The sequence below is a fragment of the Solea senegalensis genome, linkage group LG21 (genome assembly GCF_019176455.1).
Source record: "Solea senegalensis isolate Sse05_10M linkage group LG21, IFAPA_SoseM_1, whole genome shotgun sequence".
NCBI classification, from domain to species: Eukaryota; Metazoa; Chordata; class Actinopteri; order Pleuronectiformes; family Soleidae; genus Solea; species Solea senegalensis.
The window spans coordinates 17,443,206-17,465,914 of NC_058040.1; the positions used below are offsets into that span (position 1 = coordinate 17,443,206).

General features: G+C 41.6%; 3 protein-coding genes across 4 annotated transcripts; all 3 read left to right on the plus strand.

Moving 5' to 3' along the window:
- Positions 1 to 1,469: 1,469 nt before the first annotated feature.
- atp6v1g1 (ATPase H+ transporting V1 subunit G1) lies at positions 1,470 to 4,104 on the plus strand. The gene is made up of 3 exons (XM_044012156.1): positions 1,470 to 1,671; positions 3,258 to 3,358; positions 3,514 to 4,104. The coding sequence occupies exons 1-3, from the start codon at positions 1,590 to 1,592 to the stop codon at positions 3,685 to 3,687; spliced, it is 357 nt and encodes a 118-aa protein (XP_043868091.1). The 5' UTR covers positions 1,470 to 1,589; the 3' UTR covers positions 3,688 to 4,104.
- A 2,029-nt stretch (positions 4,105 to 6,133) lies between these two features.
- On the plus strand, positions 6,134 to 17,357 carry slc31a1 (solute carrier family 31 member 1). Of its 2 annotated transcripts, none has more exons than XM_044012155.1 (5): positions 6,134 to 6,315; positions 12,560 to 12,696; positions 13,376 to 13,448; positions 13,545 to 13,713; positions 15,872 to 17,357. In XM_044012155.1, the coding sequence occupies exons 2-5, from the start codon at positions 12,580 to 12,582 to the stop codon at positions 16,071 to 16,073; spliced, it is 561 nt and encodes a 186-aa protein (XP_043868090.1). In that variant the 5' UTR covers positions 6,134 to 6,315; positions 12,560 to 12,579; the 3' UTR covers positions 16,074 to 17,357. The 2 variants fall into 2 exon arrangements, with proteins under 2 accessions (XP_043868090.1, XP_043868089.1); XM_044012154.1 differs by lacking the exon at positions 6,134 to 6,315 and adding an exon at positions 8,648 to 8,915.
- Positions 17,358 to 18,985: 1,628 nt separating this feature from the next.
- Positions 18,986 to 22,657, plus strand: slc25a46 (solute carrier family 25 member 46). The gene is made up of 8 exons (XM_044012633.1): positions 18,986 to 19,382; positions 20,482 to 20,524; positions 20,650 to 20,707; positions 20,788 to 20,865; positions 20,969 to 21,069; positions 21,192 to 21,248; positions 21,327 to 21,384; positions 21,526 to 22,657. The coding sequence occupies exons 1-8, from the start codon at positions 19,118 to 19,120 to the stop codon at positions 22,120 to 22,122; spliced, it is 1,257 nt and encodes a 418-aa protein (XP_043868568.1). The 5' UTR covers positions 18,986 to 19,117; the 3' UTR covers positions 22,123 to 22,657.
- Positions 22,658 to 22,709: the final 52 nt, after the last annotated feature.

Consider the following 22,709-nt stretch of genomic DNA (forward strand, 5'->3'; position numbering starts at 1 on the left):
GATGAGGTTGTTGTTCTCACACCACCTTAGTAGCTCCTCTACTTCACTGCAGTAAACAGTTTCAATGTTATTGGTGTCATCTGCAAACCTAAATAACAGTACAGAGTCAGAGTATGAACGGCAAAAATGTGTGCATAGAGTACAGAAGAGGTGATCAAATGCAGCCCTGGGGCGCACCAATGTTCAGGGACCTAACCAGTGAGACATAGTTGCCAATTGTCTGTCACATAGAAAGCAATAGACCATTTGCATAAAGATGAATTGACTTGCTAACAAGATAATTAATTTGAGATCTCGAGAAAACAGAAATTATAGTCTAGTCTATTTAGTAATTGGAGCAAGAGACTATCAATCACCGCATCACATATCTATTCAATCAAGGCTGAAAATGGCTTTATGCCTTGCTATAACAGATAATGTATGCTCTGGGGCCCTGAACTTCAGGCCCTATTGCCGAAACTGAAGTGTGTGGTGTACACGAGCATGCACACGTAGTAGTTCACCAGTCCACAATACTGCAGGCGCAGGGCTATCTCGCCTGTGTCCCACTGAGCGGAAACAGGCTCAACAAAATATTCACACACAACTATAAAGTGTCTACAGAGGAAATTGCGTTCATCAAATGAAAACTGCGAAAATTTAATTGGGGACAAAGTTGAATTTATTATTAACTTGTGCTCAACAACATTTTTGAGACAAGAAAACTTACAAAAGCTTATAATCCCCCCTGCACAGCAGCGCCCTCTGGTGGGGCCATGCCCCTAGTGCAAAGACGCCATTGCCAATAAGTAATATTCCTCCATCACAAAATCTGCTCAAGCTCAATAGAATAACCTTTTCAATGGTCGTCATGTTTGTTGATGCCTGCAACTTGAAACTTGACACTGCCCTCTACAGGAAGTATTGCGTAATGTCGATACTGAGACAAAAGACACATGGAGGTATGTAACATTGCGTTCCAGTTGTCTTGGAATTTCCTGTTGAAGGAACATATCGCCCAACTCAGAACGTCAGAGCAACCTCATAAACCCCAGCATAGGATTCCAAAATGGCTGCCACTCAAGTCGTTAAATTGCTCTGCTACTTTTACTCTTAAATGTACATTTGTAAAAAGTAAAAGTATGAACACAACGTAACAATGGATATACGTGTATGACTTTCCGACCTTACCTGCGTGTTTTGAAAGCGAATGGCTGCAATTTTGAATATTTTTGCATGCTTTACATATTTGACGTATGACCCCTTTAAAAGACAAACAGGAAGCCATTCGCGCAAACAGAACGACTCTCACTTCGAAATAAAAGCATAGATCAAATGTTCAAACAATGATGGTTTAGATGATGAACTAAAAATTATAATAATGATCAAGTTCATTACAAAAGATTCTTCGGTAGACTTTTTTGGAATGTCTGTGAAGAAGTTTAAAGGACAGTAGACTCGCCCCCTCGCGCGTGATGAAGTCATGTGACCACTCCGCAGCGTGACGTATCATCAGCTGACAGCTGTCGCAGGAGTCGAATCTCTCAGTCGACCTTCGTCTCGGTGAACCAGTCCCCTTTCAGCCGCAGAGCGCAGCTCCTGTCCACGCTATGGCGAGTCAGTCTCAGGGTATCCAGCAGTTGCTGCAGGCCGAGAAGAGAGCGGCCGAAAAGGTGGCGGAAGCCCGTAAACGTGAGTATGACAGTCGGCCTCGGGGTTCGCGGAGGCCCGTTAGCCTGTTAGCACCTGTTAGTGGCTGAGCAGCGCACGGTGTGTCCCATTTGATTCTGACCAGATCCAAAGCGGACCCGGGTCTACAGTAGAACCAGCTCTGCTGTTAGTCTGATGGTCAGTGTAAGACGTTATCACGAAGGAGAAGAAGAAGAAGAAGAAGAAGAAGAAAAAGAAGATGGCGTCTGGTTGTTCATTGACTCAAACTCTCGTTTCCTTCTCTTCACTTATTGATCATATTTTTTATTTTATTAAAGATTAAGAGTGACCCGTTAGTAACACACCAACACCTAATCATTGATTAATGTCAGTGTGCTTTAAATGTTTAATAAATGTCATTGTTTTGGTTCCTCTTCTGATGTTGTGAACGTCACATGATCTCATCATGTGATCAAGACTCGGAATGAATGGAGATTAGTCAGAGGATTGAATCACAGGTGTGTAGACACACACACTCAGAGAGATGCTGGTTTTACATCCTTTGTGAGGATATATTTAGAATATTATTTAGTCAAAGTCTTACAGTATATGAAATTTACTGTACTTGCGTATCAAAGTCATTTCCTGATGGTGACTCAGTGGTAGGGAGAGTTGTCTTCCAACTGGAAGGCTGTGGGTTAAATTCCTGGCTCTGCTAGTCTGTGTCCTTGAGCAAGACACTTAATCTCATGCTGAAGCGTGTGAATGGGTGAAAACTGTCGTGTAAAGAAGCTCATCAAGACTAGAAATGCTCTTTATCAGGGGTCTCAAACTCAAATGAAGCAACAGTTGCGGTGGACATTATGAGCTCATATCATCAATATGCCGTATTAATTTTCTATTGCCTCGTGTGAGCTTTTCTGTCTTTTACTTCTTCTGTCTTTTATCCATTATTCTGTACAGCACTTGGTCCACTGTGTTTGTTTTAAAGTGCTTTACAAATAAAATCGGATTGGATTAGATGATTTCAAAATAAGTGGTTGTTTTAATATGCAACCATTAAAAAAAACATTTATGATGCAAAATGTATCTATTCATTTAAAAATAAAACATATAGAAATGACTTGTTACAACTTGATATTGTTTGGAGGGCCACATGAAATCGATTGGAGGGCCCCCGGGCCCTGCTGAGACCCCTGCTCTAGATAAATACAGACCATAATACCAACTCATTATTATTTTGTAAAGATAGGGGAACTGTAGTGGAGTAAAAGATTTTAGAAATATTAATAACAAATTAAAGTACAGTAACAAAGTATTTGTACTTTGTACAATGCTGTGTTTTGTGGGAAAAAAAAAAAAAAGAAAAAGAAAGTACTGTTTCCATGTAGACAAGGCCCGAGTCTCTTTACCACTTCTGCCTCTCCTTGGAGCATTACGTAGATTAAAATGTGTTACATTTAACTTGTAGAAACCATGTGAATGTTTTTCCCCCCTACTGGTCCTGACAAGTCAGTGTTTATGTCAGAAAAGTTTCTAAAGAGGTTAAAAAAAAAATAAAAATGTCAGCAAAAACACACTGAGGCTTTGTTTAATTGTGTCTAACTTCCTGTGCACTGTTTCCTCAGGTAAGAACCGGCGTCTGAAGCAGGCGAAGGAGGAAGCACAGGCTGAGATCGAGCAGTATCGTCTGCAGAGAGAGAAGGAGTTCAAGACCAAGGAGGCTGCTGTAAGTTTCCATCATTATGTGATGAATAATTACAGACTTCATAATAATAATAATAATAATAATTATAATTTAAAATACATCAAACCTCACATTTACCTTTTAATCTATGAATATATTGTTAAAAAAAATTTTTTTCTTTGCCCTTACCCCAACAGGCCCTTGGTTCCCATGGTAACAGCGCGGTGGAGGTCGACCGTGACACAGCAGAGCGTATGGGTCGTATCCAGGCGAGTTACCGCGGTAACCGGGAGGCGGTGCTGGGTGAACTGCTGCGACGCGTCTGCGACATCCACCCGGAGTTCCACGCTAACTACCGCGTGGCTGGCTGAGGGGGGGCAGGGGGAGTGGCCATGAGGTACCTGGGAGGGTTCCAGATGGAAGGGGGGGCGGAGCAAAACGGAAGACATGGATGTTGGCAACACGAGTGACCAAATACGAGACAAATATTTATTGTGGAAGCGTTTTCCTGTTCCGAGCTTAAATAAATGTTGTGTTACTGTGTTGATGTTTACAGATCTAAATATCAAAATTAATATTTGTTTGTTTTTGTTAAATCTTTAACACGTCACTGTATCTTTGTCAGGACAGAGAATCAAGCAACAGGTTTTACGTTAGATTCAAGACTTTAGTCAATCAGCTTCATCTTAGATGAAGCTGATTGGCTGTTTTCTCTGAACCTGATCTCTAACCTGATTGGCTGAAAGGTGGAAAGGCTTTTTTATTTTTTGTGTGTGCGTGTGAAAATCCAATGTGACCCTGTGACTTCCTGTTGATGTTTGTGAAGTTAATGATGAAAATGGTGATTAAATGAAAACATAACATCAAGCTGACTGTTGATTGGCTCAGACTGTAAAGATGCTCTTGTGATTGTTGGGGCCATGGAAGATGAGTTTAGATTAGATCAACCTTGACTTCATTCATGAGTAAACGCCGGTAAATTTAAAATAGGAATGGAAAAGCAACAAAACAAGATTAAGGTGAGCATATAAAAGAGGACATATACACCTTTCACCACAGAAGGTAACATGATAGTGCGGTGGCACATAATTATTGCACAGGTGAGTAACGATTTAATCTCTACTTGTCTTGGCCTTGACACACAGTTTAAGTAATTAACACCTGTCAGAGCGTTGAAGAGGATTTTAACTGATGTGATCATAAATTTTCCACAAATAGAGTTCTGACTTAAGCTTAAGTTATTCCCCTTTGTGCGTAAACCTGATAAACTGGAACTTTGTTGTTGTTTTTTCCCCATGGCTTTTAACGACTTGAAGCAAAGTGTAAAAGAGTGTCTCTCAGCTATCCACATGGTCACTGAGGACAAGATGTTCAGTGTAGTTTATCTAGATCTAGTGACCTGACAAACCTCTCACCATGGGGACCCAATTTTTAAAGATGAAATTAAGTCATATGTAATCTGAAAAAGACCCAGTCTTTGGGAATGACTTTGAGAATTCAGCTCTACTGAATGGAGAAACATGTTACACTTGTACGATTATTTTCTTTCCTTTTCTCTTTTCAGTGCCCAGCCTTTTGATGTATGTATATGAAAAGCCGTCTTGTGACTCGCCGTTTGATACCGACTGGTCCACATGTCCAAGCTCCTCCTCTGCATCCTGTCTACAAACGTTATAATGCAGCGCAGGAAGTGCCCCCCGGAATCAAAAGGAATGAGGATGTTGACTTCCTAGCCAAAACAGTCGCTGAGAACACACAAAATAGAAATCAATATTAGCAAGAAGCAAATGCAGAGAATATTGGGATGTAGAAGACACAGGAGGACATCTATACAGTATTCATAAGAATGTAGGGACAAGAAGAAGACGGGGGCCGGAACTGAAAGGAAGAAACAGTCATAACACGCTTAAGGATAAGGCATACTGGACTAAATCACACAAATACTATAGTATTGAAACTAGTAGTATTTTTCTCATGTGACACAGCACATGCATTCTGGTTTGAAGAAAGAATTCCATTACTCCCATTACTTCATTCAAGAGAGGACATAACACTTGGATACATTTGGGGGAAAACAAGGCCGCTGAACTTCATTCATGTTGTTTTGTCAGTCTTATATAAAGTACCTTAAAGGGATACTTGAGTAAAAGAGTTTGGTAGAAGTTGAAGTCACTTTTATAATATTATTGCTTATGTAAAAGTCTTAGGTGTTTGACATTTGCTGTACTTATGTATCAAAAGTAATTTTTTATGTAACATGTACTCAAGTTCTAGAAGTAAAAGTATTTAAAAAAGTGGGTAGTAAGGATTGAGTGATGTGGCTCAGTGGTACGGTGAGTTGTCTTTCAACTGGAAGGCTGTGGGTTCAATTTCTGGCTCTGCTAGTCTATATGTGTCCTTGAGCAAGACACTTAATCCCATGTTGCAGTGTGTGAATGGATATTTGCTAGAAATACAAATAGCAAAGTACAGATACCTGAAATTTGTACTTGAGTATTTGTACTTTGTTACATTACAACACTGTTTTAGAATTGCAAAAATACAAATACAAAAATATTTACTTTTGAAATGAGTCCAAGTTGTACATTAAGTCTTTAAAACGTATAAAATTAACTAAAACCCATATACTGTATGGTATTGTGAAAATTCTTCTTGTGTACGTTGTTTGTTATGGTTTTTCTTTTACAATAAAAAATATAGTTTTGTTTCAGTCTCTCTGTAATAAGTCCATTGAGCCACACTCCATACCGGTAGGGGGCGGTAATGTAATCCTACAAGCTAGCTGCCAACCGCCATTGAAATCAAGAGAAGACGACGACGAAGAAGAAGGAAGCGCTGCTGTTGTACAGACGCTGACGGTGAGGAGCTTCTTCTCTTCTCCACTCCTCTGTTTTCTCTCCTCCTTCGCTTTTTGTTTTCTTGTAAAAAAAATTAAAATTATTTTTCGTGTTTCGAAAGCAACTTGACGAGAAGAAGAAGCATTCCCGGAACATCTGCGGGTGAGTGAGCTCGGTGTGTTTGCGTGACCTCTGCTGCTAACTTTTAGCACCTCACTTGCCAACGCATCAAAACCCAGACAGAGAAATGGACCGATTTAACGTTTGACTCCGACTGACCCGACGAAGGTCGAGCTCAGGCTCTCACCCGAAGCGGTTTACAGAACCGTACTGGGCCTGGAGTGTGTTCGGCTCGCGCGTGGTTCTCTTGCAGCCTGATATGAATTGTGTTTATGTGTTTTTTTGTGTGTTTCTGTAGCACTCTGACCATCAGCTGAGGAGGTTTAAGCCTTAAGTGCGCGCGCGCGCGCGTTCCCGCGACCACAGCAACCACATTAAAACATTTATTTTTCTTTAGATTATTATTTGTTGTAATACAACATATATATGTCACTAATATACCTGAACATCACTGGGTTAAATACTATATGTCACGTATTTACGTAAACTCACTGTAATGTTAGAGACAAAGGCACCAACAACCGTGTCACGTTCAAAGTCCCTTTCTTCCCCACTATGATGTTCACTGTAGTTCTTATCTTGATCTCCGTTTAACTTATCTTGTCTTTGGCCTCAACAATCAAACATTGTGACAGGGTCACTTATCTTCTTCAATCAAAATGACTCGATCAATCACTGAAAAGCCACAGCTAAATAACATTAGACATTCAACTGAGCACTTAAAAAAGTGTAAAAAAAGTATCTTCCCATCATTCTCTTGTCACTTGAGGCTAAAATGGAACTGAGACCTAAAAGTTTCACAACCCTGGATATGGAGTGGAAAATCACATGTCTGTCTAGATCTCTTTTACTCCTATAGTCACACATGTTGGCCATCAAGTTCATTTTATTTTTTCTATTGACGTACAAAGCTTTTTTAGAGAGTTTTCCATTTTTCAGGAACAAAAAAATACAAATCTTAACGAATCGTAGAAAATGTTTTAACTTAGAGCACTGCTAATGTTTTAAAAAATCCTCAGACATCGGCGACAATCCAATCTACACGCAGTGATTTATTTTGAAGTGCCACAAGGGGGAACCTGCTGTTGAAAATGTCAAGAATTAAGTTACAACAAACAGCGCCATGCTAATCTGCTTATTGACCAATGAATAACTGGAACCAATTTATTCGTATACACACATCAAAGTCTGCACTGCACACACCTGTAGGGCTGGAACAATTACTCAATTATTAATCGATAGCTAAATCAATCGTCAACCTTTGAGATTTTTAAAGAATTAAAACAATTCTTTTTTTTAGTTAAAGGTAAATATTTTCCTGTTTTTTTGCTCCATATAACAACGACATATGTTAAAATGTTAAACTGAATCATTTTGGTTTGTGGACAAAACAAGACATTCAAGAACATTTCCAGGTTTTGGTAACGTTTCCACGTTTTGGGAACCAACGATCAATATTTTCAGACATTGAAGGCTGTCATAAGTATACCTGACAATATATACAATCAGAGAGACGGGATGAACCAAGCCAAGGAAAGATAAATGCTGATGCGCTAAAAGAAAAAACTTATGCAGATTCTCTTGAGCTTGTTTTGTAAAAGGTGTGATATTTTCAGTTCTTGGCCTGCAGCCTCAAATGTGCGACTGCATCACAGAAACACTGACACAGTATGGCAGCTTTTCCTTTTCGTGTGATGTGATATCTCATAATTGCCAAGCCTCACTATGACCTCTAAAAACCGGATTACAAAACAATAAGATGCAGTGTGAATCACGTTTAACAAGATTCTCTGCTGGGAGTTCATCTGATCAATAATCCCAAGTTAATCAATAATAAGAGGTAGTGAGTTTACCTGTGGTCTAAAGGTGAGACCCAGATAGGACTCGATAACCTCCTGAGGTCTGATTCAGGTTTAGTCCTGTTGTGCTGTCCTCGGATTGGCTGATGAAGGTTCCTGTTATCTGCTTTTATTAGCCGTTAAACACAAGCTCATCTCTCTCTCCCGACACTATATTTAATTATCGATCACCCTCTGCTCTCTATACAGTTATGGTGAGTGTGTGACTCAGCAAATTGGAGAATGGATCATTGAGGTCAATGTGAGCCTAGGAATCAGGCGTTGTGGTCACATGACTCAGTGGGATGCCACCTCCATTGCATTCCTGTGTTCCTCCATCACTCCTGGGTTTTAATTTCTTTTATTAACCCCGACTGAGATTAAAATCTCTTTTACAGGAAACACCAGGGGGCAGGGCTGAGCGTACGTGCAGTTTCAGTCGTTTAAGCTAATCAGTGTTATCGGGTTAAAGGTCACAGTAGTTAACCCGCATATAAAGTCATTAAAGAAAGAGAGGACACACTGAACTGAGTGATGCTGACTCGCGCTGCTCGCGGCAACGTCCATTCTCGCTGTTAATGTTAACGATGCTGTAATCGAATGATCCAGTGGCAAGACGCAAACGCAGAGTGCTCTGATTGGCTCTTTGGCTCTTCTGTAGCCTCAGGGCTCAGGCGGCCAATCGGATTACAGCAGGGCGTCTGCTCTGTGACGTCAAACTGTTACAGCGGTTACATCTTCGCTGCGTTGTGAACAGTTCAGTCTGAATCTCTGAGTGAACGAGTCGGCATCAGCGTAACTAAGGTAAGAAAACGAGAGAGCGTTTTTTGTTTTTTTTAAAGAATGGTTTTCAGTGTATTTGCTTGCAGACAATGCAAAACTCCAGAAAATGTTGAAAAATGTTGATCGGCGTTTACAAAACCTGGAACTGATTCCAATGTCTTGACCAAATGTATTCATTTTTTTAATTCAGTTTTAATGATTTCCTTGTTATATGAGGAAAGAATCCCATTTAAGAAGCTGAAAAGTCCGAACCTGTGTTTTAATTATTGGAAAAACACTCAAACTGACTATAATAGTTGACAATTAATTTAGTAAGCAATTAATAATCGATCAATCGACTAATCGCTGCAGCCCTAATTTGCAATTTACGCCATTCACATAAGTTATTAAATCAGAACAAACCATTTAAACATGCGCTGCAGAGTTGTCCCATTGTCCTGAAACAGCAGGAGAAGCTTCACTATAAACGAAAGTCATTGTTGCTGCTCACTCTCATTTCTTACGGATCATCAACGTCACTGAATTGGATATGGGAACCTAAATATGATATACAGTGTATATATGTGAATAGAATGTGAATCTTTTTTATAAGACAGGTTGAAGCGCAAACTACTGATAATTGTATCAGTATGGTTGTGATATCAGTTTTGTACCAGACACAATACCACAAAGGTATGGTAATGAGCCAGCCCTTATATATATTTCTGCTCTGCTCGTCCCTTCACTGTTCACCATACCATCTCTATTAAAGGGGACATATTATGCAAAATCAACTTTTTAACCATTTTAATACTGATATTTGGGACTCTGGGGGCCCTACTAGTCGCCAAAGTGTGGAAAAACAATACTCAGTCATGTTTTCGTGGTTCCGCTTAGTGTAAGTATAGGCGATAAAACGCTCGATGTTGAATTCCCTGCGCTTATGACGTCAGCATGCGCATTTCACCGCGAATGTTACCGCCCCACCAGTACGTTTACTTCGCAAGCTCCACCTTAGCTCCACCTTGTCCCTGCGAGAGTGCAGGCGAGGGAGAAAGAGCGGTATTATGTCAACGCGGCGGGACAAGTGTGCTGTTGGTGGCTGCACAGTGGAGCACAGTGTTTTACAGAGGATTTTATATATGAAGCTAATGTGCCGGATAAAGTCAGCAATCGTGTGTTCGCACCACTTCACATCAGACTGCGACCAGCGGTCGCCGTATTTAGTCAGGGGACGTATTTCACCGACGTACAAACACACAAATTGTTAAGAAAAGATCACATAGAGCTCATAACTGACCATTCTGACACGTCCTGATTAAACATATTTGTTCAGTACGTCCTCCATGACCGGAGCACAGACTCAGTCTGATACAATCACATAAAGCAGCTGTTTATGCAGCTCGCCGCTGACGATCAGCGGTGCTGCACTCTCTGTGCAGCGGTGCTACACTCTCTGTGTCACCGATAGAAACAACACCGCTGATCGCCAGCTCGCCGGAGCACCGGAGCTGGTCAGTGGTGGTGAGGTCTCCACAGTCTCCGGTCTGATACAGCAACATACAGTTTATTCAGCGCGCCGCTGGCGATCAGCGGTGGCGATCAGCTGATCGCCAGCGGCAGTTTAGACTATCGGTGACACAGAGAGTGTAGCACCGCTGCACAGAGAGTGCAGCACCGCTGATCGGTCAGTTATGAGCTCTATGTGATCTTTTCTTAACAATTTGTGTGTTTGTACGTCGGTGAAATACGTCCCCTGACTAAATACGGCAACCGCTGGTCGCAGTCTGATGTGAAGTGGTGCGATCAGCTGATCGCCAGCGGCAGTTTAGACTATCGGTGACACAGAGAGTGTAGCACCGCTGCACAGAGAGTGCAGCACCGCTGATCGGTCAGTTATGAGCTCTATGTGATCTTTTCTTAACAATTTGTGTGTTTGTACGTCGGTGAAATACGTCCCCTGACTAAATACGGCAACCGCTGGTCGCAGTCTGATGTGAAGTGGTGCGAACACACGAACACACAATCTGATACAGCAACATACAGTTTATTCAGCTTACACGGTGATCGCCACCGCTGATCGCCAGCTCGCCGGAGCACCGGAGCTGGTCAGCGGTGGTGAGGTCTCCGGAGCACAGTCTCCGGTCTGATACAGCAACATACAGTTTATTCAGCGCGCCGCTGGCGATCCGCGGTGGCAATCAGCGGTGCTGCACTCTCTGTGTCACCGCTGATCTTCTGTTCAGTTAAAGTGTTTTTAACTGATTTACAGTTGGACAGTGTTCGGCTCGATCCTTATGTAGGACGTCTCTTCCTGTGACGGCACTCTCGCTGACATGTTGATATTGTCAGAGAGCTAGTGGAGGGAGGGGGAGACGAATAGAGCTGTAAAGCGCTGTAAAGAGGACAAATCAGAAACCCCCTGGAAGAAGTGGGTGTGTGTTTGCCTGTGTCTCATTTGCATATAAAGGGACCATGCACGAAAACCGAGCGTTCTGAAAGGGGCGGGTTTAGCAGGGTTATTGAACTACTATGATTCTTCATCCTTATGGTATTTTGACCAAAGCATGTCACTGACATGTTCATTAGGACACCAGGGAACTATTTTAATGGGGGAAATAGGGTATAATATGTCCACTTTAAGTAACCAGAATACCATTTGTTGCCACCAGATTTCTCTCACTATCCGCAATATCAATATCAATATCATATTTTCATCAGGCATCGCCATGAACCACCCAAACCACAAAGTCACGATTGGAACTGAATAACAATCGACATAAACCAAATTTCTTTCAGAATAAGCCGTATTGGACTAGAATATTTAGATCGCCGTGTTAACATGAAGCTTATTTATTCAAATAAGTTGTGTTCATGTGTACAAAGTTACAGAGACTTTCTGGTTTTAAGTTTCTTCAGTCTCACAGATGATCACAGTAAATTCAGCAGCTGTGATTTCACTAGGGATGGGTGATGCTGCTTGTTTGTGCTGATGCCATTTTTTTAGAGAATTTGCGTTAAACGCAGAACTAGCACAGAACTAGTATTGTTAAAATGTGTTATTACATCAAAATCTGTTATAAGACTTTGAGGAAACATCAGTGAATACCACTGTGTACACCGTATGAACCCAGAAAACACATTGGCTGGTTGGCACAGGACGAAAACTTGAAAAAAACTATGTACAACTCTCTTGGCTATTCTTACTCTTCGATGTCATACAGTGACATCACAGCACAGTGACAGATTCACAGACTACACTAAAACAGAACAAAGAAGGAAACAAACAAAAAGAGATGATATCTTTTCCTGTCACTTACATGCAGCCGCAGGTAAAACAGGTCTTTCTGCTGACGACAATAACTGAACTGAATGATGGCGAGAGCACACAACAGTAGCTTTTTGGCAAACTGACACTACACAGAACTACAACTCGACAACAGAGCAAATAACATTCAGTTTTTACTAATTCATGATCTTTTATGTTACTACAGTTACTGTAAAAAAAATATTTAACTATATTCGGAAACTGGTTGGGGGAAAAAGAACAAATGGGGGGGTTGTGTCTCACATTTAATATACATGGTGCATAAATTAAAGTTCAGGTTCTATAAAGTGATGCTGGGTGTGGAAGGTGGGACCGGCTTTCCCGTAGAGGACTAACGTGAGTCGTTCTTGTTGTTTAGCTGCCACAGCATCATAAGAGATGGAACACAACCACGACCACCACATGGACCATACCATGGCCACACCCACCACCGGTCATGACCATGGTGGAGGAGGAAATCACGGAGGACACGGTGGCAGTGGTGGACACATGATGGTGAGAGCAGCTGCATTCTTTTTGCTTTTCCATTAGGGATAGTGGTCTGGTACCTGCTTCTAAAATGTGACGTCAACAGACTGCCGGCCACTGATTGGTCAGAGAGTGTCGTCACTGGAAGAGTCATGAGCGCGACGTCAGACACAAGAATCAAAGCGAACATTGCGGAACTTTAGATCAGTTAAAAAGACTTAAAAATCCTGAAGACGTGTTAATCTCCAACATTTAGCAAAGGAAATGTCTAAAATGTCAATATTTAATTGAGGAGTCTGGCATATTTAGCAACAGCACTGATGAAAGCCAGCGCTTTATTAACCCCTGCCACTGTATTTCAGTTCAAGGACTGTCAGACAGAGTCTGTGCTCCAGTCATGCAGGAAGTACTGGACTGATCCTTTTAATGAACTGATTCTAATGATTCAGTTCCACTGAAAACAATTTCTTCACTAGACACTAGTTTGTGTTTGTGTCATATATAAAACGACGCCACGGCAGTTTTGTGTAGCCGTGCTATGAGGACCCCGCCCACGTTGAGGAAGTACTATAGTAACGGAAAACGACGCGACTGATGCCAAACTGAGTAGAGTTGAGTCGAGTTAGAACTCTATAACGGAAAAGCCTTTAATGTTTCAGCCTTTAATGCTTCAATGCTAACGCCAACTGTTGTTGTTGTTGCCTAGATGATGAGTTTCTACTTTGGCTACAAAAATGTGGAGCTGCTGTTCAGCGGACTGCTCATCAACACTCCTGGAGGTCAGAGGTCAAACCACAGACAGACATTCTTGAACCATGAGCTCATCCTGTAACTCTTGACAATAACCCCGCCTCCTTCTCCTCCTGTACAACAAGAAATGGCCGGGGCGTGTATTGGTGTCTTCTTGCTGGCCATCCTGTATGAGGGGTTAAAGATCGGCCGTGAGGTTCTGCTGCGTCGCAGTCAAGTCAACGTGCGCTACAACTCGATGCCGCTCCCCGGGTCTGATGGGACAGTGCTGATGGAGACGCACAAAACTGTCGGGTAGGTGGCAAACCTGGACGGAGGCCTTCACACATTTTTTCTGTTTTCTGTCAGTAGAAATTGGTAGATTCACATTTAAACAAAATAATCACTTGTTCATGTCAGCATGGATGGGGCGGAGCCTATTTTGAAAGTCAAAGTAAAGTCCAACCTCTCAAGAAGCAACAGGTAACTGTAAGAATCCTTGTTCATATCTTGGTCCGGGTTCTGGTTCTGTCTACTAGGGATGCACCAATGCTCAAACCGGTATTGTGTGTCAGTCTGATACGAGGCGCATGTACTCATATTTGCTTTATTACAGCCATTATTTTAGTTTGGCGAGTGTTTTGCAATCTTTTGCAAGGGCATTCACCCTCTCACATTCATTTCCCCTTACTTAGTCGGTCGCACACACACAGTGAGAGTGAAAGAGTGTCCCATGACGTGAAAACACGACCGTAACGCCAGTGTTTTGTTTGTAAAACACACACTTTGACCAGTTTATAAGTTTATCTTTGACCAGCTGTTGGAGAGGAAGTGCTCCTCCTGGCTCATGTTTGCAAAGCAAAGCTACACAGTGAGATGGAAGATAAATGTAATGTTATACAAAACCTGTTTGGTACTAATTGGCATAAATAGAGAACAAAATATTGGATGAAAATATGTTGAATTATATTAATTAAATTATTAGATTAATTGCAAGTATTGCACTGTAACTGTAAGTACGTACTTGATGTATCAGTTCTTGGTGTGGAGCTCTGGACGTAACGGGGGACTGACACGCCCACCTGGCAGGAAACGGCCTCTTCGCCAGCATAAAGGTTTTCATCATAAATGTGAAGACGGTGGATAGATGTTGTGACCTGGGATGACAAGACATTATTCAGAGACAGGCTAACAGGAGGAGAACATTGGAGATGAAGCTATGAAACATGCTCACAGCAAGCGATGGGGGAGTAAGCGCTAGCAATGGATTTTGTGGGTAACTCCTGTAAATTAAGGAACTATTTACATTACATTCTCTCTATTATGACGAAAACTGCCGGTGAAGAGAAGAGTTTTCTGACATATTGCCTGATTTATGTGCTGTCTACTATATATTATGGGATGAATTGTATTCTTTTTGGCCAGTGGGTGTGTCAGAGGTTGGTTGGTTGGTTGTGTGACGTCAGGTCTATTGGCAACAAGTAAAAAAATGTAAGTGGTGTCGGTGAATCCCTACTGTTAAACTGTTGTGTTTGATCTTTGGGTGTCTGACTGTTTTGTCTCTATTATTAATAACAACAATTACTATTATTTTATAACTCACTTCATTTTAATGAATTTTAATCTTTACAGTTTTCAGTTTTTTTCTCCCGTATGTTTTTACCCTGTGTTGACGTCAAATAATATCGGCTCAGCTCACTTGGAACCTCATCAGAGCAGGTACCATTAAAAAAAGCATGAGGTACCAAGTACTGAGAAAATGTGAGTCGAGCCATGCTGAGCCGTGCTAGAACTGCATAGTGGAAGAGCACGATAAGACGTGTGCAGAACAGGGGAAGCTAATTTTAGGCCATTTTATGTTATTTTACATAAATTCTGCAAAAGAATAACTTTGTAAAACTGAAATGCTATAATATTATACAAATGAAAATGGTCTCTATCACCCAGCAAATAACACACAGCGGGCGGCTGTTTGTCTACAGACATTCCTCGCAAAATCCACACAGGACTGAGGTAGAAAAGGCTCCGCTGTCGTGTATGTTTCTGCAAAGATGTCAATAAAAAACTGGTTCCGCCAATCATCAGGCAGAAGCCCAGTGTCCACGCTCCTGCCCATTGCTCCATTCACTCCCAGAGAAGCTGAGCTTCCGTGGAAGTTTTTGTTGCTTTTGTCCAAACACTGCCAAGGTCAACGCAGTGGAAAAAAAACTATTCTGTGCCATCCCATAGAGAACAGTTGAAGTTTAGCTTCAAGTGGTTTTAATGTGGTGGCTGCTATCTGGAATACAAAATGAACTAGACAACATGAACTAGAACTGACACGTTCTAATCTTAGCACACGTTTAGTATTGAAATGTAAAAACGCAGTACATATTTGACGAGATTTTAGAGGAAGCTGAGCTTCACTTACCGTGTTAGAGGAATCACCGCTGCTGTGCAGAACTTTAACATGTCCCCTCTGTTGTCTTCTCAGGCAGCGGCTGCTCAGCCCCAGCCACTTCCTGCAGACCCTGCTGCACATTATCCAGGTGGTCGTGAGCTACTTCCTGATGCTCGTCTTCATGACCTACAACGGTTACCTCTGCATCGCCGTGGCAGCCGGAGCCGGCATGGGCTACTTCCTGTTCAGCTGGAGGAGAGCGGTGGTCGTCGACATCACCGAGCACTGTCATTAGCAAACATGAGAGAGCGAGAGCGGGGGAGTGTTGACCGATTTCATTTCTGCTGATCACAATCGATAACAAACAACTGAGTGTGACACACTCATTACTGCCCTCCAGAGGCGGCGGTGGTGGTGTTTCAGGTAGCACTTGAAAATAACAAGAAACTAATTATTCAGTATCCATGGTAACACTGAGTTATTAACATTAGATTAGTGTACACATTAACCAACACACCATTAACCAACACATTTGGCCAGTAAACATCCTTTTTTTGCTACACACAAAATCACACATTTTGTTATGGTTTTGCCTGATGTTTTTTTTGTTTTTTTTCTACACACTTTCTAGTGGTTGAGCCAGCCAATCAGAGCTTGAACTGGCCAATCCTCCTCCTGTCCTTAATTCCTCCTTTTTTGTGCCATGACAACTAGAAGGTTAGCCGTAGCTGCTGCTAGTCAATGTAGACAAATCTTACATACACTAATCTGTTAGTTAGCGTTGTTAGCAGCTCGCCGAATGAGCCATCAATCACAACATGGTATTTAAGTTTAATTTATGAATGACACACTCTTTATATACCTTATACATCAATTTTAGATTCTTTTGATTTAACTGCAATTGTAAAAAAAGATAAAGGTTTGTTTTTTTGGTTTGTTTGTTTTAATTGGAAAAATCACGAATCATGTGGTGCGTCTGTGAATTCATCCACAGACCTGAAACTATAAAATTACTTTCTTGTTTACACGACACATTTTTTAAAAAAATATTCTTTTAAAAAAATCATCAGTTCACGTTGTTTCTGAGGACTGTCCTCTCGGAGTTCAGGTTTTGTTTTTTGTTTTTTTAAAAGTATAAAGAGATTGGAAAAAGATAAATGAAAGTCACAGTGTCTAGTCTTCTGTGTTTTCTCCCCCTGGGCCTTAAACGCCACACCGTTTTGCCTTAAAGTGGCAATGATTGGAAATGCCACGGTGTACACTGGTGACCTTTACTGACTGACGCCAAACTGTCATCCTCGTATGTCTTGTCCTCGTTTGTCATAGTTGTGATTCACACCGGAGGTAGGCGGAGTTTACTTAATGGACCAATGAGTTGCCGGGACAACTCACTACTGCGTACAGTACATCGTGTCCCACTCACTTTTGTCTAGGTGCTGTCAGTGTTTGTGGTGCATTAAGAGTGAGTCTATAAATCTTGAGTTGTATGATTCAAACACGATGAAGGAAACTTTTATCTGGAAGTTGTTTAATTGTGTCATAAATGCTGTAATAAAAAAAGAATAAAGTTTAAGAGGAAGACATTGTCGGCTTGTTTTTTTTTTTCAATCAGAAACTTCAAAACAAAACTTCCTGTTTAAATCTATTTAAAATGTTTATATATGTGTGTAAATCTTTCAAATGAGCAAATATTTTAGGATGCAGATATTTAGAAGCAAACCACAGATTCAGGACCATAATTGTCCTCAAAAATAACAAACAATACAAACATTTGTTTGTATTAGAATCAGTTTTGTACTGGTTTTGAGATTCATAGTGATAATGGCGGTGTAGTGGTCACTGATCACGTGATTGGAGCAGGTTACACTCACCTCTGTGATGGAAGGGTGGATGGGCCTGAATGTCACAAGACACGATGTTACGATTAAAGATGAAATCCAGAGGAGCAAACGGTTTGTCAAGGTATGTCTGTCTGTCTGTCGCATAACTGTCCAATGTCTGGCTGGATATGCTTCAAACATGGCAGGTGACTACTAAAGGCAGTTAGTAAGTGCAGTGCCATCACAATCAGGCCAAGGCCTATGCAAACTAAGCAGCTGCTAAAGAAAGGCCTGCACATACTATGCACAGAAAGCTCTCCGTCTGTCTCTGTCTGACAACTATTGTACGATTGGTCAGAAAAAAAGAGGGCGTGGTTAATGTGGAGATGTCTTGACTTCCTCAGAGTTTTACACTTTCAGGAGTTTCTCCTGAAGTGTGAAATGTCCTGGCCAGAACTAACTTTGTTCTTGTTCTTGCCACCTCGAGAGAAAGAACACATTCTCTGTCCTACTGAGTATGTACAAGTCCAAAAACATGCATTTTTGAGGATTAGGCAAATTGGACACTCCAAATTGACAGTGAGTGTGAGAGTGGACGGTTGTTTGTGTCCCTGCCTTTCACCCCGTGTCAGCTGTGACTGGCACCAGCAAACCTGTGAAGGATAAAGTGATAGAAGATGAAGATGAAGATGAATGAATGAATGAATGAATGACTGATATAAATAGTGTGATGTTCATTATCACCACACTCAGTGTTTTACTTTGAATGAAAGTGCAAATTAATACTAAGCCACTAGCAAATCATAATTTTGTATTTGTAGCAATAATAGTCAAGCACAGGTGACTCCAAGGTGGGAGGAGAGAGGCCCCAAAAATGTAGATTCTGCTTAGGGTCCCGTAAAGGCTTGGGTGGCATCTTTGGCAATGTTCAGATGAGAAATGTGACAGATGTGTCACTTCTGTTCTGTCTCACATGGAGAAATGAGTGGGAACAGATGTCACCCTCATCTTCCTTTGATCTATGTTCAGATTACAGCAGCAACACACTTGAATGCTCTTTGTTGAAAGAACACACCGGTGTGTGTGTGCAGTGTTCACTTTTACTTTGTCAGGATAAAAAAAGCAGGAAATGTCTCTGTTTCACACATGTGTGTTGACAGGTTTCAAACGTGGCACCAGTGTGTGCAGGACACACTTTGACATTGTTTGGATAAGAAATGCAAGGGGACATTGAACAGGTACTACACTACAATAATAATTGGTTAAATTTACATTTACAAGTATTAAGAATTTATATTTACAGAGAAATTAGACAAATGCAAATTAATACCGTTGTACTTATGTTTCCGTGCCTACCGGAACTTACGTATTACAACTTCCTGTTTGCAGGTGACAGTTGGATGTGTGTGTCGGGTCAAATCCTTCGGATTCCACTTCTCTCGTCTCCTAATCGGGACGTAATTGTGTCTACATACGTTAACCGGCTCCCGGTCAGGCTTCTCCCGCTGCTGGTGCTGTGATGGCCTCCAGGCGGCCGGACAGCTTCGATGGGCTCGGTTACCGGGGCCGCGATGATTCGCTGTACGGAGCCAGCTACCCGCTGAGGAGCGCCGGAGCCCCAACGGAGCTGCAGCAGCACTGGGTCACCACGCCGCCGGACATCCCCGGCAGCCGCAACTTGCACACCGGAGAGACACCGCAGCATGACGAGCAACTGGGAGAGCACGGAGGTCGCGGAGTCGCAGGCGGCTGGGACGCCCCGCAGCCCGGCGTACCACCTGGCGGTAGGTCGGTGCGGGAAGCGTTAGCTACATGGCTAACAGGCGCAGTGATGATAGAGGTTAGCCTGTAGGCTAACTCTCTACCACTGGTTAACCACTGGTTAACCGTCTATAAATATGTTTAATTAGCGACCTATTACTATCATTATCCTTACTAGTAGGCTAAATATTTGTATTATATTTTCCAGGGTATTTGTTTTTTATTTGAAGGGTAATTGTTTGCTGTGTAGCAGTCTTAAGTCTGTTTTGTATTTACCATGCTAATTGTTATTTAGCAGGCACACACAGGCTTATTAACCTTTACGTTGTCATTGGACATATGAAAATTTAATGTCACGATTTTCATGACAAACAATTGCGATACACGATATTATTGTGATTACTCTTAACCATACATTTTGTTGTTGTTTTTTTAAATCGGAGATATTAAATTTTTAGTGTCAGACAAGAGCCGTAAATAAATAAATCACTGTGTGTGTATATATATATACATGTATGTATGTAAATATATATATATGTGTGTATGTATGTATATTTGCGCTAAATAGCCTTTTAGTCACTCTTTTGCAATATTGACGATTTTTTTTGTCATTCCTGGGATCTCATTACTCACTGTTAATGTTTTTTATCGCTTAAAATCGTTTCTTTGTCACATACAGACTAACAGGCTAACTGTAAACTAGTGAGTTTCGAGTTTTTTTACATTAATTTAACCTAGTTTATGTTATAGTTTTCAAATCATAAATATATGTTTTAATGAAGTATAGTATATAAATATTATTCAGGGGGTTTTTTTTCATCAAAAATCCTAATTATATATTAGATTACATTACATGTCATTTAGAAGACGCTTTTATCCAACGCGACTTACAATAAGTGCATTTAAGTGCATTTTTGGGTACAAATAAGAGCTAGAAGTAAGTAAGAGCTTCAAGTAAGCCAAACTATGAAGGGCTTGTCATAAGTGTGATGTATAAGGTTTTTTTTTTTTTGTTTGTTTTTTTGTCATCGTCGTCTTAGTCGAGGTAGAGTATATAATTTGATGATTCAGGTTTGTGAGTTTCTCTAGTATTTCAAACAATTTTTTCTCTTGGTGTTACAGAGCAGATGAATCGATTTGCCGGCTTTGGAATCGGACTTGTCAGGTAGATCACTGTCTTTGTTCCTAAAGCTGTCAGTATTATAATTTTTCAATTTTTTGTCATAATTTGTCAATGTCATAATTTTCACAATAAAAGCACTGACGGGAACTGTTTGTGTGTGTTTTCAGTCTGTTCACAGAGAACGTCCTCTCTCACCCGTGTATCGTCTTCCGCAGACAGTGTCAGGTTGGTTCATCATCTCGTCTCTGTGGTTGTGGACTTTGTGGCATTTTAACTTGTATTGACACTTTACCTATGTGACACAGGTGAACTACCATGCCCGCTGTTACCACCTGACTCCATTCAGCACCGTTTCCGTCATGTACGCTTTAACCAAGGCTCAGGTGAGAAAACTGGTTGTTCGTAAGTAATTTGTGAGGTCACTGTGAATATTATTTAAGTGATGAGTTATCAATAATCAATACTGAGAACTGATCATCTGTTCAGGGTGTGAAGTGTCTGTGGAAGGGGATGACCAGCACGTTCATCGTTCACGGCATTACACTGGGCGCCGAAGGCATCATCAGCGAGTTCACACCGTTACCACGGTAACAAACTACTACAGAATTTACATGGTGTATCAAAATATTACTGTAATAGTCGTCGTAGTAGTAGTAGTATTAGTAGTACTGTGGTAGTAATACTGTCGCCTTATGTTTTCTGTCTTCAGGGATCTTCCACACAGATGGACCATGAAACAGCTAGCTGGACATTTCCTACTTAAAGGGTCAGTCCACTTTTTTGTTTGATCGGGTGATCAATCATTATCAGTTGGTAAATATGTTTTTCTCTCTCTCACTTTCAGGTTAACAGCTGTGGTTGCGCTTCCGTTTTACTGTGCCAGCCTCATCGAGACAGTCCAGGTTACCACTGACGATTGATTATTGATCAAAAAACTAATTTAATTTCTATCATAGTTGTGGAGCTTTGTTTTAGTTCACACATCATGTGATGTCATTAAAGCTCCAGAATGTTACTAAATGGTGCCTCTCTTTTGTCCTCAGAGCGAAATTGTGCGTGATGAATCATCGTCCGGTCTGCTCGACTGCATCCGTGAAGGTGTGGCTCGACTGTTGGGTGTAGGTGCTCCCCACAGTCGGCGTCTGCTCCCTCTCAGCGCTCTGCTGGTTCCTGCTGCGCTGCACGCCATACTGCGCTACGTCGTCATGTCCTGCGTGCAGCGAGTGGTGCTCTGGCTGCACCAGCGCACCAAGAAGCAGTGGACGGAGCCGTCCAACCCACTGGACAACTACTTCCCTGAGCTTGCTGCAGCATGGGCAGGCGCTCTTGTGGCAGACGTGCTCGTGTTTCCTCTAGAGACGGCGCTGCACCGCCTCAGCCTGCAGGGCACACGCACCATCATCGATGCCACAGACGGCGTGGTTGCCGTTGGAAACGGTAACAGTCCACTGGTCATGCCGGTCAACACGCAATACGAAGGCTTCTCCGAATGCCTCCACTCCATCCGCCGCAGGGAGGGTGTGGCTGGCTATTACCGAGGCTTCGGGGCACTAGTGACGCAGTATGCGCTGCACGGAGCTCTGCTTGCGGCGGCGAGGACTGTGCTGAGACTGCTGCTGCTGGATGGGAGGCTCAGCTAAAAGTGTTGCTATGGAGACGAGACGTGACCTTCAACAGAGTCAGCTGGTCGACAGGAAGTGTCTAGTGGAAATTTCACTAACAACTGCTAAGTGACACCATGGCAGCCAAAAAGCTCTGCCACCCCTGATTGACTCCATCTGTTGCTATAGTAACAGCCCCCCCATGTCTCAGCAGTTTGTGTCACTTCCTGCCAACAACGACATGTCACAAAAGTAAAGCCAAGTCACTTCCTGTCCCAGCATGACCTGTGCTTGTGTTTAAATACTGATTGGTCATTGGACAGCTCATTGGTCGTTCAGTTTATTTGTATAAAGTTGTATAAATTAAATAAATGTAGCTTTAGATTAAATTATTTGTGATTGTACACATTCATATTGCAATCAAAGGAAAGCACTGATTTTACAAAATAAACAATATAATTTTGTCACAAATTTGAAACTGCACTTGAGCTTTTTGAAAATTTGAAAACTCAAATTATCCAGTGTGTTATTCTGTAAATGAGTCGGCAGAAATAAAGTACCATGTGAAACTGTTGCACATTTGTTTTGTCTTTTACCTGTCGTGTCCAATTTTAAATTTGTATTTC

Coding starts and splice junctions, on each gene's coding strand:
- slc31a1 (XM_044012155.1), top strand. CDS start 12,580: ATGGAACACAACCACGACCACCACATGGACCATACCATGGCCACACCC. Junction 12,697..13,375: donor GCAGTGGTGGACACATGATG/GTGAGAGCAGCT, acceptor GTTGTTGCCTAG/ATGATGAGTTTCTACTTTGG. Junction 13,714..15,871: donor GAGACGCACAAAACTGTCGG/GTAGGTGGCAAA, acceptor TTGTCTTCTCAG/GCAGCGGCTGCTCAGCCCCA.
- atp6v1g1 (XM_044012156.1), top strand. CDS start 1,590: ATGGCGAGTCAGTCTCAGGGTATCCAGCAGTTGCTGCAGGCCGAGAAG. Junction 1,672..3,257: donor GGTGGCGGAAGCCCGTAAAC/GTGAGTATGACA, acceptor CTGTTTCCTCAG/GTAAGAACCGGCGTCTGAAG. Junction 3,359..3,513: donor TCAAGACCAAGGAGGCTGCT/GTAAGTTTCCAT, acceptor TTACCCCAACAG/GCCCTTGGTTCCCATGGTAA.
- slc25a46 (XM_044012633.1), top strand. CDS start 19,118: ATGGCCTCCAGGCGGCCGGACAGCTTCGATGGGCTCGGTTACCGGGGC. Junction 19,383..20,481: donor GCCCGGCGTACCACCTGGCG/GTAGGTCGGTGC, acceptor TTGGTGTTACAG/AGCAGATGAATCGATTTGCC. Junction 21,070..21,191: donor GAGTTCACACCGTTACCACG/GTAACAAACTAC, acceptor TTCTGTCTTCAG/GGATCTTCCACACAGATGGA.